General features: G+C 47.3%; 1 protein-coding gene across 1 annotated transcript in view; it reads left to right on the top strand.

Annotated features, from left to right (window-relative positions):
- The first annotated feature begins 228 nt into the window (after window positions 1-228).
- LOC135377587 (uncharacterized) overlaps window positions 229-15,530 on the top strand; it is a 50,442-nt gene continuing 35,140 nt past the window's right edge. Inside the window, exon 1 of the mRNA XM_064610113.1 lies at window positions 229-526. Within this exon, the coding sequence (XP_064466183.1) occupies window positions 347-526 (180 nt within the window). The 5' untranslated portion in view covers window positions 229-346. The remainder of the gene's footprint in view (window positions 527-15,530) is intronic.

The raw sequence follows: 15,530 nt of genomic DNA, 5'->3' as shown, positions 1-15,530 counted from the left end.
CCCTAGATTCAAATTGAATTATGTTGCTGTTCTGCCGCCGTACGAGTTGACAAAGTTGTCTACGGGAGGGCGCTTCTACAGGGAATGCGATCGCGTGGAAAAGCCACGAAGGCCGAACGACCGAACAACGGCGTTGAGAGGAGGAGTTGAAAGCTCTGACGTCGCTTTTTACCCACACAAAATGAGCAAGGAGCATGTGACGTCATGGGCGGCATAGGCGGAGTCTGCAGCAGCTGGACTCTGGCACGAGGAGAACTGTCAGTTCAGAGGATCGTCTGCCAACGTAAGGATATTGCTGGTGTGGCGTGTGGGGCCACAGGCCCGGTGACGAATTGATTTTAAAGCGATGCTGAAGCACGTGCATACGTCAACGGCGTCGTTGTCTCCGTTTCGCTGCATCAAATCACAGGCCAATGATGCACTCAGTCTCAACAGCAGTCTCAGCTTCGGCAGTGGAGGTGCCGAGCAACTGTCTTCGCGATCGTCCAGCACGAGCAGTCTTCACGAAGTTTTGCAACCTCGGAAGGTGAGTCCTGGCTTTGAAGAAACAGAGAAAGAAAAGCGTATCTTTAGTGGTCTAACTGGGCGAAAATACAATTTTTCCGTCCCGCATGCCAGTGTTTATTATGGGAGCGCCGTGCTTACATTTGGGGAAGAAGGGGTTGTGACCCTTGTGACCATATAGCCGTATTGCTCTGTACCCTAGAATGCGCAGTGTGTTTTGGAAATATGTATTTCCAAAGCATTTCTGGGACACTTCTTGATTAGTCGCGCACATTTGTATTTCTACTTCGGATGTTTTTTTTTTTTTTTTTAACGCGTTGACGGACGATGCCAACGTCGCGCGGAAAACAGTAGACATGAGCATGTCACCATCTGTTACGCTGGTTATGTTGATGATTCAGAAAATTACAAATATCTGTACCATAGCAGAAAACAAAAAAAGAGGGGGGGGGGGGGTTGTAGCGTGCACAAGGCGTCACGCCTACTATGCTCGTGGTAACAAATATATTTTATTACATTCGCTGGTATCTGAGAACCACAGAAACGGTAAGCACATGACACACTCTAAATGCTTGCAGTTTCTTTTCCTTTACTTTTTTTTTTTTTTTTCAAGCAACCGTTCATGCTTCATAAGCATCATCTGTTGAACAACAACAACAATAGACGAATGATGCCATGGGATGCTCTCCCGTGGTGGTCGGAGGACCCTACCCTGTTCAGGTGTGGGACGAACAGGCCGACTAACGTACCCTCATAAAGAAAAACAAACACCGTCCACGCGCAGGGATGAATCGGCCGGCTGCTCATCGGCATGGGCAGGTTGCACATCCGATGACTGTGCCATATAATATGGACAAATGCATAGGTATCTCAGATGGTGGCGGAGCAACTTACACACAGAGCAGCTGCTATGGAACATCACTTATAATTATGTCACATCCGTCCATGACACGTTACGTGTTTTGTCGTTGTAAACTGTCGTTGTTCTTCCTTTCTTTCTTTTTTTTTTTGTTTTTGTTTTTCGTACATGTCACCACTGCCCCTTCATAGGTACACGTATAGTACTCTTGTCCTGATGAGCGTAGCATTTAAGTTATTCCACATTTATGGAAAGTATACAGGCCAACCCCCACAGTTGACTACTTTATAGTCCATTTCTGAGTACTAAAAGGAGAGGGAGGCGTACGGCGGTCAAACCACGTATACTTGTTCGGGATATATTACTCCCGCACCCGACACCGAACCAGGAGAACGTGAATTACCCATGTATCCGGCTTCATGATCACAGTATACAGAGGATGCACTCTTGAAGGGGTTGCGGCACTGCGTCCCGAGTTATGTCAAATAAATGCGAAAAACAAAAGGGGTTGCAAGACACACTGGCACTTTGATAGATGAGGTTGATTGCACGATGCACGCATTGTACTACGCGCTAGAGTACTGAGGGGGAAAAAAGTATTTTCCTACGTGTCGTATACTTGGCGAGATACAGATCCCCTTGAACACTGGTAGACGTCAAGCTCTGACGTCAAAACAGTGAGTGCTACGGCCATTCCCATTGGTAGATGTAAGCACGTGACCTCTCTCGCACTACCTCACTGACGGAGGCTCCTGCAGTGATGCCAGTGCCGGACGAGTTTCGGTATTCGCGGTACCAGTTTTCTACGTGTCTATTTCCCGCTTATAGAATGCAGGTTCACATCGATGCAAATAATGGTCTTTCGCATTTATTAGAGACAACTCGGGACGAAGTGTCGCAACACTTTTTTGAAATGGCAACTCCGGGGAAATAAATGTTGGCAGAGTCAAGGCACACTTCTTACTTCTTGTTCGAGTAATGTATTACTCGAACAAGAAATAAGAGGAGCGCAAGAGGAGGAGGTTTTTGGGGGTGGGGGTGGGGGAGGTGAGAATTTATGTTAAGAGTAGCAGAAAAAGTCGGGAGACGAGTTCAATTCCTCCTTTTCTTTCCTTTTTTTTTTTTCCTTCTTACAAATCAGAGGAGCGCATCGAAGTAAGAAGTGAACTGTTTTCTCCGAACGAAGTTCCGTATAGACGGAAGGATAGACGGAAAGAGACACTCCTCACTCGATTCAAGTGGCCACTTGAACATGTACACTGGGGCTTGCATCCAGCGTGCCTTGTTGGCTGTCGTCAGAAGGCACGAGGGGATGCGCTGTTTTTCCACTTGGGTATATGTTCTTCGATGCCCAAACCGGCCTACCCGTGCGAACAGGGCCGACACAGCTTCTTTGTTGTGTAGCATGCATGGACGGTGTGCTGTAATATCGATATCTTAAGTAGGTGGATTTGCGTCTAGAGCTCTTTCTTACACACATGTCATATTTGAGCTCATTCCCACGTCCGTGATGTCTGAACGGAGAGCGAAACGTCTTTGGACAGCTGCGAAACGCAGAAGATGGGTGACACGAATGAAGTGATACGTATTGGCGAGTGAAAGCGTTGTCCTCTTTATAATGCCATTCTCTTTTTTCGTGTTATGTGTCCGCGGGAGTCCTAATTAGTCCACGCATGCGAGCAAATTATTCGTGCCACGAACAACTCTAACCTGGAGGCATTCAGCGTCTGGCCACGTTACCTCCAGTGCGGGTAGTTCAGTGCACATCTTGCACACTATGGTAAAGTGGGACTTCCTCACGTAAACACCCGTTCCACTATAGATTATTTCGACCACCCGACCAGATTTCTCCCTTAGTCATATTTTAATCTCAAGAACAATAATCTGGTAAAGATATTCTCGCCATCAGTCCCCTTTCCAACATTTGTGTAGCTCCAGCGAAGGCTAACGCCGTACGTTACGACTGCGACAGTTTCGGAAATTACCAATATATACTTAATCGACAAAAATGGGCGCCGTTCCTTTTTTCCTTCTTGCTCTGGTACACCACCAGAAAAGTTTCCTTTGAACATGACAGCGCCCGAATGTATAATTAACGCCCGATTCACCCTGAATCAGAAATTAAATGTTGAACTTTTTTTTTATATATACGCGTTCAACCCGCAAGTGTAAAGTCTTCACTCTATAAGTCATAACGCTGATATCGCCACGACGTAAAACAAATCATGAGCCCGTGCTGTTAATCGCTCTGCAGTAGCCCACATCGACATAATCAGTATGGCTTACGGGACAATACTATCAATAGATTGGTATTATACTCGAGATGGCAAGCGTGACGATGCTATAGCACCCACGCGAAGTCTGCCCTGATGACCCGCCCTGGTAGCAGATCATGGTTGATGATGCGTCATGCTTAGCCGTGTGTCAAGGGTGGAGCCCAAGTAGAGTCGGACAGAAACTCAATGAAGAACACGTTGTATGGGCGCAGTCCCACTGCCGTTGTGAAACGGTGCCCTTGAAGATGCGCCAAAAATGTAATGGATAGTTTAATTAGTTCCTCGTGGGTTCCTTAACGCCAGCCACTGACGCGTGGGAACCGCGGCGGAAACCCACCTTTGACATTCCACGCCAGTTTTGTGGTGTTTACTCCACATATCGGGACAAATTCGGCACTGATAACCGGTGGCGTAGGCCGTTCGCCGTTTGTTCACGCGTGGGTTTCTTCGCTTTCGTGCTTTGGGTGGGCAGAGCAGCGACCGGCGACTTTCGAGTGTTAAATTGTCGAGTTGTCCTTGACAGCATGTTTTGATAGTACGTTCCTGGGTAACTACCGTTAAACAACAACACGAACAACTTTATTTTCATGATGATAATTGGGCTGTTTCATCGCCATAAGCGATACTCTACGCCCCATTGCTCGCGGCAATTTGATGAAAATATAGGGTGTTTCTTGAAGTTGCACCAGATTAAAAAAAAAAAAATGCTAATAGAGCAGCATGAATACTGTTTTTGTAGGTCGAGTTATACGACAAGGCGGACGTTCTCTCGAATACACTCTAAAAACAGAACTTCACCATATAGCACGCTGCGCGCCAACCATTGCCACACTCTAAGAGTGCACGAATGATAGGGTTATCGCATCTGATTTCGAAGAGAGAGAGAGAGGGGGGGGGGGGGGCGTACGCCTTTCTGTGCAATTATCATATATCTAAAATTGACACAAAAAGGTGTACGCCCGCTCTCTCCTTGAATCAGGGGGCTTAATTTGCTTTGCACGCTAACACTATCATTCGTGGCAACGTTTGGCGCACAGCGTGCTATGTGGTGAAGTTCTGTTTTTAGAGTGTCGAATATGTAACTACTACAGACCACCACATCATCCCATTTATGTGTGTGTGTGTGTGTGTGTATACTACAGACGATTAATTATCTAAAACTCATTAATTAGCTATTTAATTAGGGGCTTTGGGGCAGTGTAATAGCAGAACGGAAAACAATCCTCGTTGAAAGCCATTCTATTTTTTTTTTTTTTTTTTTCATCCTGACAGGAGTTCGTACGTTGAAATATCCATCGCCGAATTTTGCTATGCCAATGAGCTGAAACCGAAACCGCGTCGATCAGGAGCGCAGGGAGAACAGCGCTCATTGTACGTCAGAGGGCCGCGTGCTTTGGAGCGATGGAAATTATTGGAGTAAGTATGATTAGGTGCTGATCTGCAGACCAGGTCGTGACGTTGCCCGCCTGAGCGTAGCCGACTGCGGCAAGCAGCTCTATCGCCACCACCACAACCGCAGGCCAGATCAACTGCTTTGTAGCCAAGACAAGCCTCCGACGGCGAAGGTCATGCGCTCCTGAGGCGCGGTTTCGGTCATTTGCATAGCAAAATTCGGCAGTTTGACGATATTTCAACGCACGTGCTCGTATCAGGAAAAAAAAAAAAAAAGAATGGCTTTCCACGAGAATAGTCTCCCATTCTGCTATCTCACTTTTGTTCGAAAGCCGCAAATTAAAGTGTCAATTAAGAAATTGTAGATAACCAGTCATCTAGTCGTTACACACTATCTTCGAGAGGATGTCCACCTGCCCGTATAACTCATCTGCAAAAATCTATGCTGCACTTTTTTTTAAAACCCGGTGCAGCTAAAAAAAGACACTGTTTAATGATGAGCCTCACAGCGATGACCGAAGTCCAACATTGTCCTGAAAGGTTAGGAGTAACTATTAGGGCAGAGCTTTGGAGTTTCGTTCTTTTCATTTTTTTTCCTCTTCTTCTTTTTTCTTTTTTTTATTGGGGAAAGGGAAGAGTCTAGCTCATTTCGAAATACCGTAAATGTGGTCCTGACAGATTGATACTGTGCATGGCTATGGAGAAGGATGCGTTCCAGACGTTCCAAGTGGCAAGCAGTTACGCCACTGAGCTGTAAGTGCCACTCTGAGTCGCACCCGACGAGTTAGACACCGTTTACACAGATTGTCCATAAGCAGGCATACTTCCAGATTTCTGAGGAAAGCATCGAGTATCGAAGGTGTTGGACTCTATATTCTAACACCGCAACGAAGGCTGTTAACGCTCGTATAGTTCGCCCAAGTATACGTTGCGTTCGTCAAGTTGAGACACGCACCACACCAAATCTGAGCGAGACTGATTTTCATATAGAAGGACATGCCGAACAGATCTCCGTTGCCTTGAAATTCAATTTGACGTTTTCCAGATTACTTTTGAGGCCTTAATAGCCGTTACGTATCGCTAATGTTGCGACTCCGGCGTCCAAATAATGATAAAGTGGAGTACCATTTGCCGCTACACCGAGGCCATCATTGCGTTACTGGTATCCATTAGTCGTCATTCTTCGACGACCGTTCGTATAGCCCATCAGAGCCCTTTAACCTCTTAAACGAAATGACTAGATTACAGTTTCGCAAGCAGAGCTCACTTGCATTGTTCCGAGCACACATTCGCTTACCTTCGCGATGAAGTGTCTGTCAAATATGAGTTCGTTTTAGCGAGTCGATAGCCGCAGTCGGTTTCACCGCCAGCCTGGAAAGACACCCAGAACACTTTAGTTGGACAGCGACATGCTCCCGTACATGCAGCGATGATCAGGGTTTTGGTGTTGCATGAAAGTCGCTCGTCTTTTCGCAGATCCGGAACATTAACGCAACTGAGTACTTCATATTGACCCGAAGACAGTCGCGAAAACCCTCTGCCGACGAGACTGATTTCTCAACTTGCGAAACACATTTCTGTGCGTAGCTCATCTCCGTCCTTTCTGTCTTTAAAATATAGAGCAACCCTTCTCGTTCGAGATCATGCCGAGATTCCTTCTAGCGAAAGCGAAGAATAATATAGTGGGAAGCGTACGAAACGCATTTCTTTCTTTCTTTCTTTTTTTTTTTTTTTTCGCTACGTTAAGCGACAGATGAGCCCACACGGTGGCGCCTCTACAAGGACAATTTTTTTTCCCCTCCTGTCTTTGTGCGCTTTTTGTTTGTTAAATTTTGTCGGTATCGCGTGTGATACGGCACACAATAAACAACTGCGCCGAGAAGTCCGACTTGAAGCACGCTCGAGTCGTGGCTCAGCCGTGATGCTTCCCATGAAGCAGGAAGTAATGGCCATTGTTTGTGACCACTGCTTGAACGGGCTTAGTGCTGTTCCTCGTGGGGTAATTAGCGGGGGCCGCCCGAGCTGAAAGCAAAAGCGTTCTGCGTGCCGCTGACGAGAACTGCGGAACGCATGAGCAAGCTCGCATAACGCGACTATAGCTGCGGCCACTGGCCATGGACGGTCGCCGACCGAAAGTCTCCTGTCTGCCTTTCTCTGCTGGTTTCCCGAGGCTATGCTTCGTAGGCAGCAGTGTTGACACCGGAGGAACATCCAGTACCAACGACACACCGGAACTGTTTATCTTCCCGTATTTTATAATGATGCCTAGTATTTTGTAATGACAATGTTGGAGCCACCGTCTTTGCCAGTAGGCCGTTGAACTTCGCATCTCTCAGCCAGTAGTGACCGAACGGCGTTGCGTACGAAATTGTAGCGAGCAGAGCTTTCCATGCATGACGCCAGGTGCAATTAATATTTCATCCACATGTCTCTGTATACTGTGCAGGGTGATCTCATTTGAATTGAACGTATTATCATGGACATTATTAGTTTGAGCTGTTCGTCGTTTCGAAGCAAATTCATTCCCACCAAGAAGAAAGTTTCGAATACAATATGACCTGTAGTGACATCCAGCTGTGAAACACCCCATGTCATCATCATCATATAGTATATATTTATAGTTATCTGTTCTTCCGATATGAGCGTGCCAGAAGTTGAGGTTCAACGATATTGGTGATAATGATGATGACGCTACACTCTAAAAACAGGACTTCACCGCATAGCACGCTGTGCGCCAACCGTTGCCACGAATGATAGGATTATCGCTTCTGATTCCAAGAGAGAAGGGGGGTACGCCTTTTTGTGGCAATTTGGATATATGAAAATTGCAACAAAAAGGCATACGCCTCCCTCTGCCTCCCAATCACAAGCGATAACCTTATCATTTGCGGCAATGGTTGGCGCACAGGCACAGCGTGCTATGCGGTGAAGTTTCGTTTTTTTAGTGTAGTATCCCGAGAACATACGGGTACCGATTTTAAGTTGTCGTTTAGCACTGTCATTTGCCTCAGACATTACGAGTCTTCTCATTTCCTTCCATCCCCATTCATCATCATCATCATCATTATCATCATCATATTTTGTGTTGTTCCATCGCGGAGCAAGAGTTAAGGTAACTACACTCTAAAAACAGAACTTCACTGCATAGTACGCTGTGCGCCAACCATAGCCATGAATGATGGGGCAATCGCTTGTGATTGGAAGACAGAGGGGGGGGGGGGGCGTACGCCTTTCTGCGGTAATTTTCATATATCCAAAATTCCAAATTGCCACCAAAAGGCGTACGCCGCCTGTCTCTTCGAATCAGAAGCGATAATTCGTGGCAATGGTTGGCGCACAGCGTGCTATGCGGTGAAGTTCGGTTTTTAGAGTGTAGTTTCGGAATCAAGTTACATTTCATCGGCGCCTACACTCGTAAAAATGAACTTCACCACATAGCACGCTCCTGGCCAACCATCACCCCGATTGACATCGTTCTTTCCCCGGATTTGCTGAAAACGGGGGGCGTACGCCATTTTGGTGGCATTATGCAGTTCATAATTGCCGCAAAAATGGCGGACCAAATCAAGGGAGAGAACGTTGTTATTCGGGATGATGGTTGGCTAGGAGTGTGCTATGCGGCGAAGCTCTGTTTTTAGAGTCTACGAGTACTTCTCGATCTGCTTCCTCCCTCCATGCACTCTTCAAACAGAACTTCACCGCACAACACAATCCTACACTCTTAAAACTGAACTTCACCGCATAGCACGCGCTCCTATCCAACCATCATCTCGAATGACATCGTATGTACTGCATTATGTATTATGTACTGCATAAGTGTCACGAAAAAGGCGTACGCCTCCCGTTTTCAACAAATCACGGGAGAGAACGATGTCATTCGAAATTATGGTTGGATTGGAGCGCATGCTATGCGGTGAAGTTCATTTTTAAGAGTGTAGCTAACCATCATCCCGAATATGACATCGTTCTCTCCCCTGATTTATTGAAAACGAGAAGTGTACGCTTTTTTGTGGCACGTACGTTAATTGTCACAAAAAGGCGTACGGTCCGCGCTTTCCACAAATTAGAAGTGATAGCCGCATCATCCTGTGCCGTGGTTGGCCTTCAGCGTGCTATGTGGTGAAGTTCTGTTTTAAGAGAGCGACAAACACAGCCGTCAACTGCTACGCGTGTCTCCCAGTGGAAAGACTTTTCATTGTCTTAAGTGCCTGATCGATCAGCGAACGGTGTCGGGCGACACCGCATCATGGGAATCAGGTAGTTCAAGGATCCGGGTGCTGGGAACCTCTCTAATGAGAAGGACATCGCCCGTTTCGGGTGACTGAGCTGTGTCCTACGATCACTCGTCCAAGTGTAAACAGTACAAGAAGGTGCTCCCTTGCATGACAGTGTATTCCTCTGCACCTAATTCAAGTCCTGCAGCGAACGCACACGGTTGTCCATACGAAGTGTTGTTGCGACCAGGTTCACATTGTCGTCAAACGCCGAATTTCGTCTTAAGAAGCGTCAAAGAATTATTCCTGACCGGGCAAATGTCGAATGCATCTCGACATCTATTGCGAATGCGTCGTGAAATGCAAAAAGAATGCGCGAACTGTCCTCCAAGTAAGGCGTGAGATAAAAACCGTTTGTGTAACAAGGCGATCAACTGATAAGCGGGTAGATGTACGTTTCCCGCGCGATTAGCAAATGTGAAAGAGTGAACCAATTCCTGCGTTTACTACTGACACACCCTGACTTTTATGAACGACTTCGTTCTAACAACAACTTTTCTTCGGCCTTATAAATACGACATCCACGATCCAGTGCCTGGGGCAGACTTTGTTTCGAGTCGGCCGGTATCCGTTTCCCATGGCGATAAAGCTCCTCCGCAGCACCCCGCACTACCGCTGGTCTCAACCTCAGCGACTCCTCGCCAAGGCCGCTTGCGTGGTGCCTTCGTCCTCGCACCACCTGGGGAGATCCCACGGGAAATAGCGCCAAGCGTTGCCCCCGGCTCCGAATTGCCCTCTCCGACTCTCACTCGTTCCTGCGTACGTACATGCATTTTCTTCTCTTCCGGCGTCCCCATTATCAAAACACCAGTGTCCGCCATTGCGCCTATCAAGAGGGATGTCATCTGATAATAAAGGGGGGGAGGGGAAATGCCTTCTTTTATATGGGCTTTTACATGTCTTCTCTGGGAGAGAATTGGCCAAGTTCGTATAATGACAGATGTAAGAAAAATGCGCTAAGGGAAGCTACACTCAGAGAAAGTCTAAGCTGGAATAGCATAATCAGTGTGGCGTTTACAAAGGGGTATAGTAAAAGGTTCAGAGGGTAATACCCTCCCTTATTAAGCAAATCAACCGTACATGCCGACCAATCCCTGTGCCTGCCGTATGGGTTACAAAAAAAATTAAAAGAAATAGATAAAATGGTTAAAAAGCAAGCGAGCTGGTGGCTAAGATCCATGACGAAAACCCGAGACTGGGAAAAAGACGAAAAACAGATGACACAACACAAAGTCTCAAGACTTTGTGTTGTGTCGTCTGTTTTTCGTCTTTTTCCCAGTCTCGGGTTTTCGTCATGGATCGTAAAAGAAATGCCCACGGGATCCGATAGCTGCGTGAGCCCTATACGTTTTTTCTTTTTTTTAAATCAAGATTTCTCGCAGAAATTATTTCGATTAAGGCACACGCGAGGGGATAAGAACTAAGGCGTCGACAACTTATTACGTCATGACATAAAAGTACGCATCCGTCATAACTGAGTCAACAGCCCTCCGATTAATAGCTGTCGCAGTTTCCACAACTGAGAATGCGAAAAGGGGTGAGCGGAAAATTTGATGACCGACATGGTTTCTCGGGCTGGGGAGAGGTGTAGCCTCCTTCGACCCTGGCATTTACTGACGAAACGTTTATCGGAAACCCCTCACGAAGCTCCGTGCTACTGTAACCCACATCACACTTTGAACGGACAGCACGAAAGGCGCGTAACAACCACCCGTCGGCACCAGTTAGCCCCCACGCCGTTCGAGCAATTTCGCGTTTCAAAGGCGATTCAAAAAGAGCGTGCTCCCGCAAACCTGTCCAATCGAATTCCATCGAGAGAATACCGTACTTGGCTATTTTCGGAGCGGAAGAGAACTCCGCCGGACGATTCCCCGCCATGAAGGTGCTAAAAGGTGAGGGCCGTTGTGGGGTCGCACCTCCAACCGCGCAAATAAACGCCTACTTTAGCTGTCGATTGTTATCCCAAACACGCGTGAAGCGTTTAGGGAAAGAGGCCGCGGGCAGGCAAGGCCGCTTGAAGGTGGACGGAACGGCCGAACGATATATTTATCGAGATAGTTAGCCGAGCGAGATAGCTATTTATTTATATAAATTGAGATATCAGCCGTTTGCTACTGTGCATAAAGTTGGTGGCACCCGCATATGAGTGTGTAGTTCCCGCAAGGTATCAAGGTGCACATATAACAGTATAGTTTCCGGTTATGTACAGGTGATGGTCAGCTTAGCTTTGGCAGGAGATTTTCGTCGGGTGGCGCACTCCATATCGGTTCAACACCACAGGAACATTGAGATTTTCACGCATCCCGGATCGATCTTGGACAGTAATTAACCTGCCGGAGTCGCTCTCCGACACTAATCGCTGGTTGTCAGACAATGTTTCCTTTCAAGAAACGACGCACTGTTCTTGTATTGACTATACGGGAGGTTTGCATTAACAGGGGCTTCCCTACAAGGTCTGGATCGCTGCGTGTTTTTTCTGCCACACTCTAAACACAGATGTGTGGATGTGGATTCCTGCTGCATACCGCTTACCTGAGCATACCCCTTTTTGTGGTAACTTTGATATATTATAAATGCCACAAAAAGGCGTACGCCCCTCAACGTCTTTGAATCAGAAGCGATAACCCTCATTCGTGGCATATAGTTGGCGGACAGCGTGGTACGCGGTGAAGTTCTGTTTTTAGAGTGCAGGAGACTTGTTTTCTTTTTTTCTCAGCCGCAGAGCTGTAAGCTCTCGTGTTTTGGTGAGGTGCAGCAGCGACAGAAAGTGGCAACGGCCTCCCGTCCCGCTGGCCGAGTCCCGGATGCCCCCCTAATGAAGTGCGCACGCCATAGCGAAGGCGGCGGCTCCAAGGCCGTGAGCGCTGAAGCACAGCGAGAGTCGTCCCCCGTGCATTCCAGGAAATGGGGGGACGGGGGGGCAACCGAAGGCACCTCCAGCTCGTGCAGCCGAGGAAACCCAGATGGTCCCGCGGCTTCTGTGCAGCTTGACGCTATCCACTCGGCCCGTTTCCATGACATACTCCGCAGTCGTGCGCCGTGGGATTCGTCTTCGGGCCTTGAATTTTCATAACGTGTCTGATAGAATTAGATAGGATGGCATATACAAGAGCTAGCTGCTTGATGGCTCAGGCTTCAAGTATGATGGTGCTGAGAGAATTTGTACGAGTGGAGCCTGAGTACGCGCGTACGCCGCTCGCGATGCAGGTCGCTCTGCATGTCAGAAAGCCATCCTGATTTGAGAACGCTTGCGTTAATTCACGTTTTGCCAAGTGGCAGTAACGATATTATTGTCAGATTATCGTGAGCTGTATCGTTCTGCTACTGATTAGTACATATCGAGCTGAAGTTCGCACCCTTTAGAGGGTGCGAATTATGCACCTATATGACATAGACTCATTGAAACTCACGTCGCAGTAAACTACAAACGCGTTTCTGATGTTCTGATGAAGCGTTTTAAAGCGCCGAGGTTAGTGTAGTTTCCCTTTCTTTTATTAATAACGCGTCCTGGAGTAGCCAGTCCCGAGTGGCTCGAGACTACCATCTCCATTTTTTTCTTTTAAAATCAATCAATTATCTTAGCTAGCTGTTGCGTGGCGAATAGAAGACGTTTAATAATAACATATCTTTACAGAATGAACAGAAATAAGTATTTTACAACGTAGTCGATAGTATCGCAAGAATGCCTACCACGCATCAAGGACTATAGGCGGAACGTTCTCCTGCCATAGGAAGTCTCACGCTGCACTGCTGCGTGTGTTTTGTGCGGATTCTTGGTCCTACCAAGACATCGATCGGCCTGTTGTACGCAGCCTGTGTCACGCGCTTATTATTAATCTTTACTGCAAAAAGGTTTTTCCCCCAGACGTGGCTCCAGTAGCTCTCACTTGTCTGTCTCATCATCACGTCGATGGGGGTGGCATGCATTCCGAGACAGAATTTGTCACGGTATATTCCTTGACAGATCAAAGATGGATCGTCTAAAAAAGGCGCAAGAATGCAAGGACGAAGTGATGACAAGGATATTCTTATGGTTTGCGTTGTCCTATGTTGTGCAGTTAGGGGGCGCGGGGATATGCGTGTAAAGGGAGATATGCGGAGAGGTTGCTATTCGCTACGCGCACCTCATCAGTCCATACGGTTCATATATCAGACTCAGAAGTGCCGCGTCAAGAGATGTGTCTTATAGCTCAGTTCAGCTGTGTCATCTTCCCCACACGCTGTGAGCTACGCAACGTATATTAATATATCTGAGAAGCTTATTCATGTTATGAGAAGATAAACAGAGAACATCTTCAACTAATAGCACCAAGGCCAAGAGATCCCAGTGACGATGGGAATCGTGACGCAAATCGATGGTGCTATTTATCGGGTTAATTGCCCCAGCAGCCTCGAACGTACAAGCGCACTTTCACTTTCCTGTCCCGCAACTTGGGTGATTTCCGGCGATTTGTACGCTGGCGAAAGGTTTTATTCTTCCATATTTCCGCAGGGCTTTCCCCGCGCCCAGTTCATTGGCGTGTGGCGTCACATCGGGGTACACGTTTTGCTTTTCTCAGGGTGCCGATGACAAAAAAAAAAAAAAAAAAAGAGAGAGAGAGAGAGAGAGAAGAAGAAGCGACGCTGTATACAACAGCCTCAATTTTATTCCCCCATGCCTGCGGATTGTTATGCGTAACGAACTAATTGACAGACCTACGCTAATTAACTATTAGAACATAACAACCGAGGTAACTATCTCGAACATTCGAAACTCATCGCCTATCGGTTCTCTAAAGTGAAGGAGGAACTCCCGGAGCCCCGCGTGTATTGTCGCACAACCTCAGGTTTTTTAATAATAATAATTGGGGGTTTACGTCGCGAGAGAACTGAGATCATGAGCGACGCCACAGCGGTCGGTCTGGGGATTGCTTTTGCCCACCTGAGGGTTCTTTAACGTGCGATGAAAGCTCGTCGCACGGCACCCCGTATTTAACGTCCCTCGCGGAAGACGGCGTGTCTAAGCAACTTGTACCCTGCCACCAAGTTGCTGGCGTCCTCGGCCGGGTTCGAAACCGCGATCTCTCAGGTTTTTTGAATCCGTAAATGTGCGGCCCGAAGTTAGTTAAAACAAAAACCCCATATCGGGATCATGAGCTATACATTAGATTTCATAAACTGCATCTATTGACGCGCAACTGCATGCACCACGTAAACACCATTGAACACTGTATGGACCACGCGTAATGTGCACTTTGTGCTCTCCAAAAATAAACATGCAAGAATTTAAAAAAAAAAAGCAGTACCTTATCGTGCAAGAAGCTAGTAAATTAGCAATGCAGAGATATTTCTGCTTGCCTACGAGCTCTATTTCATCAGAGCAGAAAAGAGAGGGTAATGGGATACAGAACGTATCCAGAAAGAACTGTGTGCCGATGTCAAACAGCGCGGACCGGAGTTTGCAACCCCTGACCCGTCACGCAAACAAGGGAGAGAAATGCCCTCTCCTCGCCGGGCGTGCCAACGGTCGAATTCCTTGCGGCCCCTCCACGGTACGCTTGACTGGCGGCAGGTGCCGGCGGGTACAATGGCGGCCGACAATAGAGTGCTCGCTGGAATGTCGTCCACGGAAAGGACAAGTCCGTCGCCTCCAACACGTGTCCTTTTGCTGGACAGTGACTCGCGTGCGGCAGAAAAGGGTACGCCGAGGACGAGAAAGATCGGAAACCTTCTGGAACGGTCGTCGTCTCAGAAATTGTTGGGCCCGCACAGGGAGCCCGACTTCTCACCAGGCGCCCAGATGGCCGACGGAACGGGAACGACGTGAAAATCGTCCACATGGCAAACATTGAGAGGGATGCGCGATTATGCATACACATGAGGTTCGGAGAGGGGAAGGTGGAGATTTGTCGCTTTCAGAATGAAGCGTATAGCTCTTTCGAGGGGTCACTGACTATTATGACGCTCGTCATGAGGGCAAAGGGCTCTGGCAAAGTTGCTGGCGCTGCCATACTTAACTGGCATTCTCAAGCTGGGTTGCTCGGATTGTGGAAGTAAAAAAAAAAAAAAAAAGAAAAAAAATGTTGTTTTGGCATTTTCGTTTTTGTCCTATTTTTATTCTTATTCGTTTATTATATCCGATGTGGTACACGTATCTTCAACCGTGTGTATGTGAATCAATACAATATATTTCGTGTTCCGGAGCATCTCGTAAACGTATACAGTCAAACTCCTTTACAACGAAAC

This window comes from Ornithodoros turicata, chromosome 1, assembly GCF_037126465.1.
Source record: "Ornithodoros turicata isolate Travis chromosome 1, ASM3712646v1, whole genome shotgun sequence".
Classification (NCBI taxonomy): Eukaryota; Metazoa; Arthropoda; class Arachnida; order Ixodida; family Argasidae; genus Ornithodoros; species Ornithodoros turicata.
The sequence above is the reverse complement of the archived record's forward strand: the minus strand, read 5'-3'. Positions and strand labels throughout refer to the sequence as shown.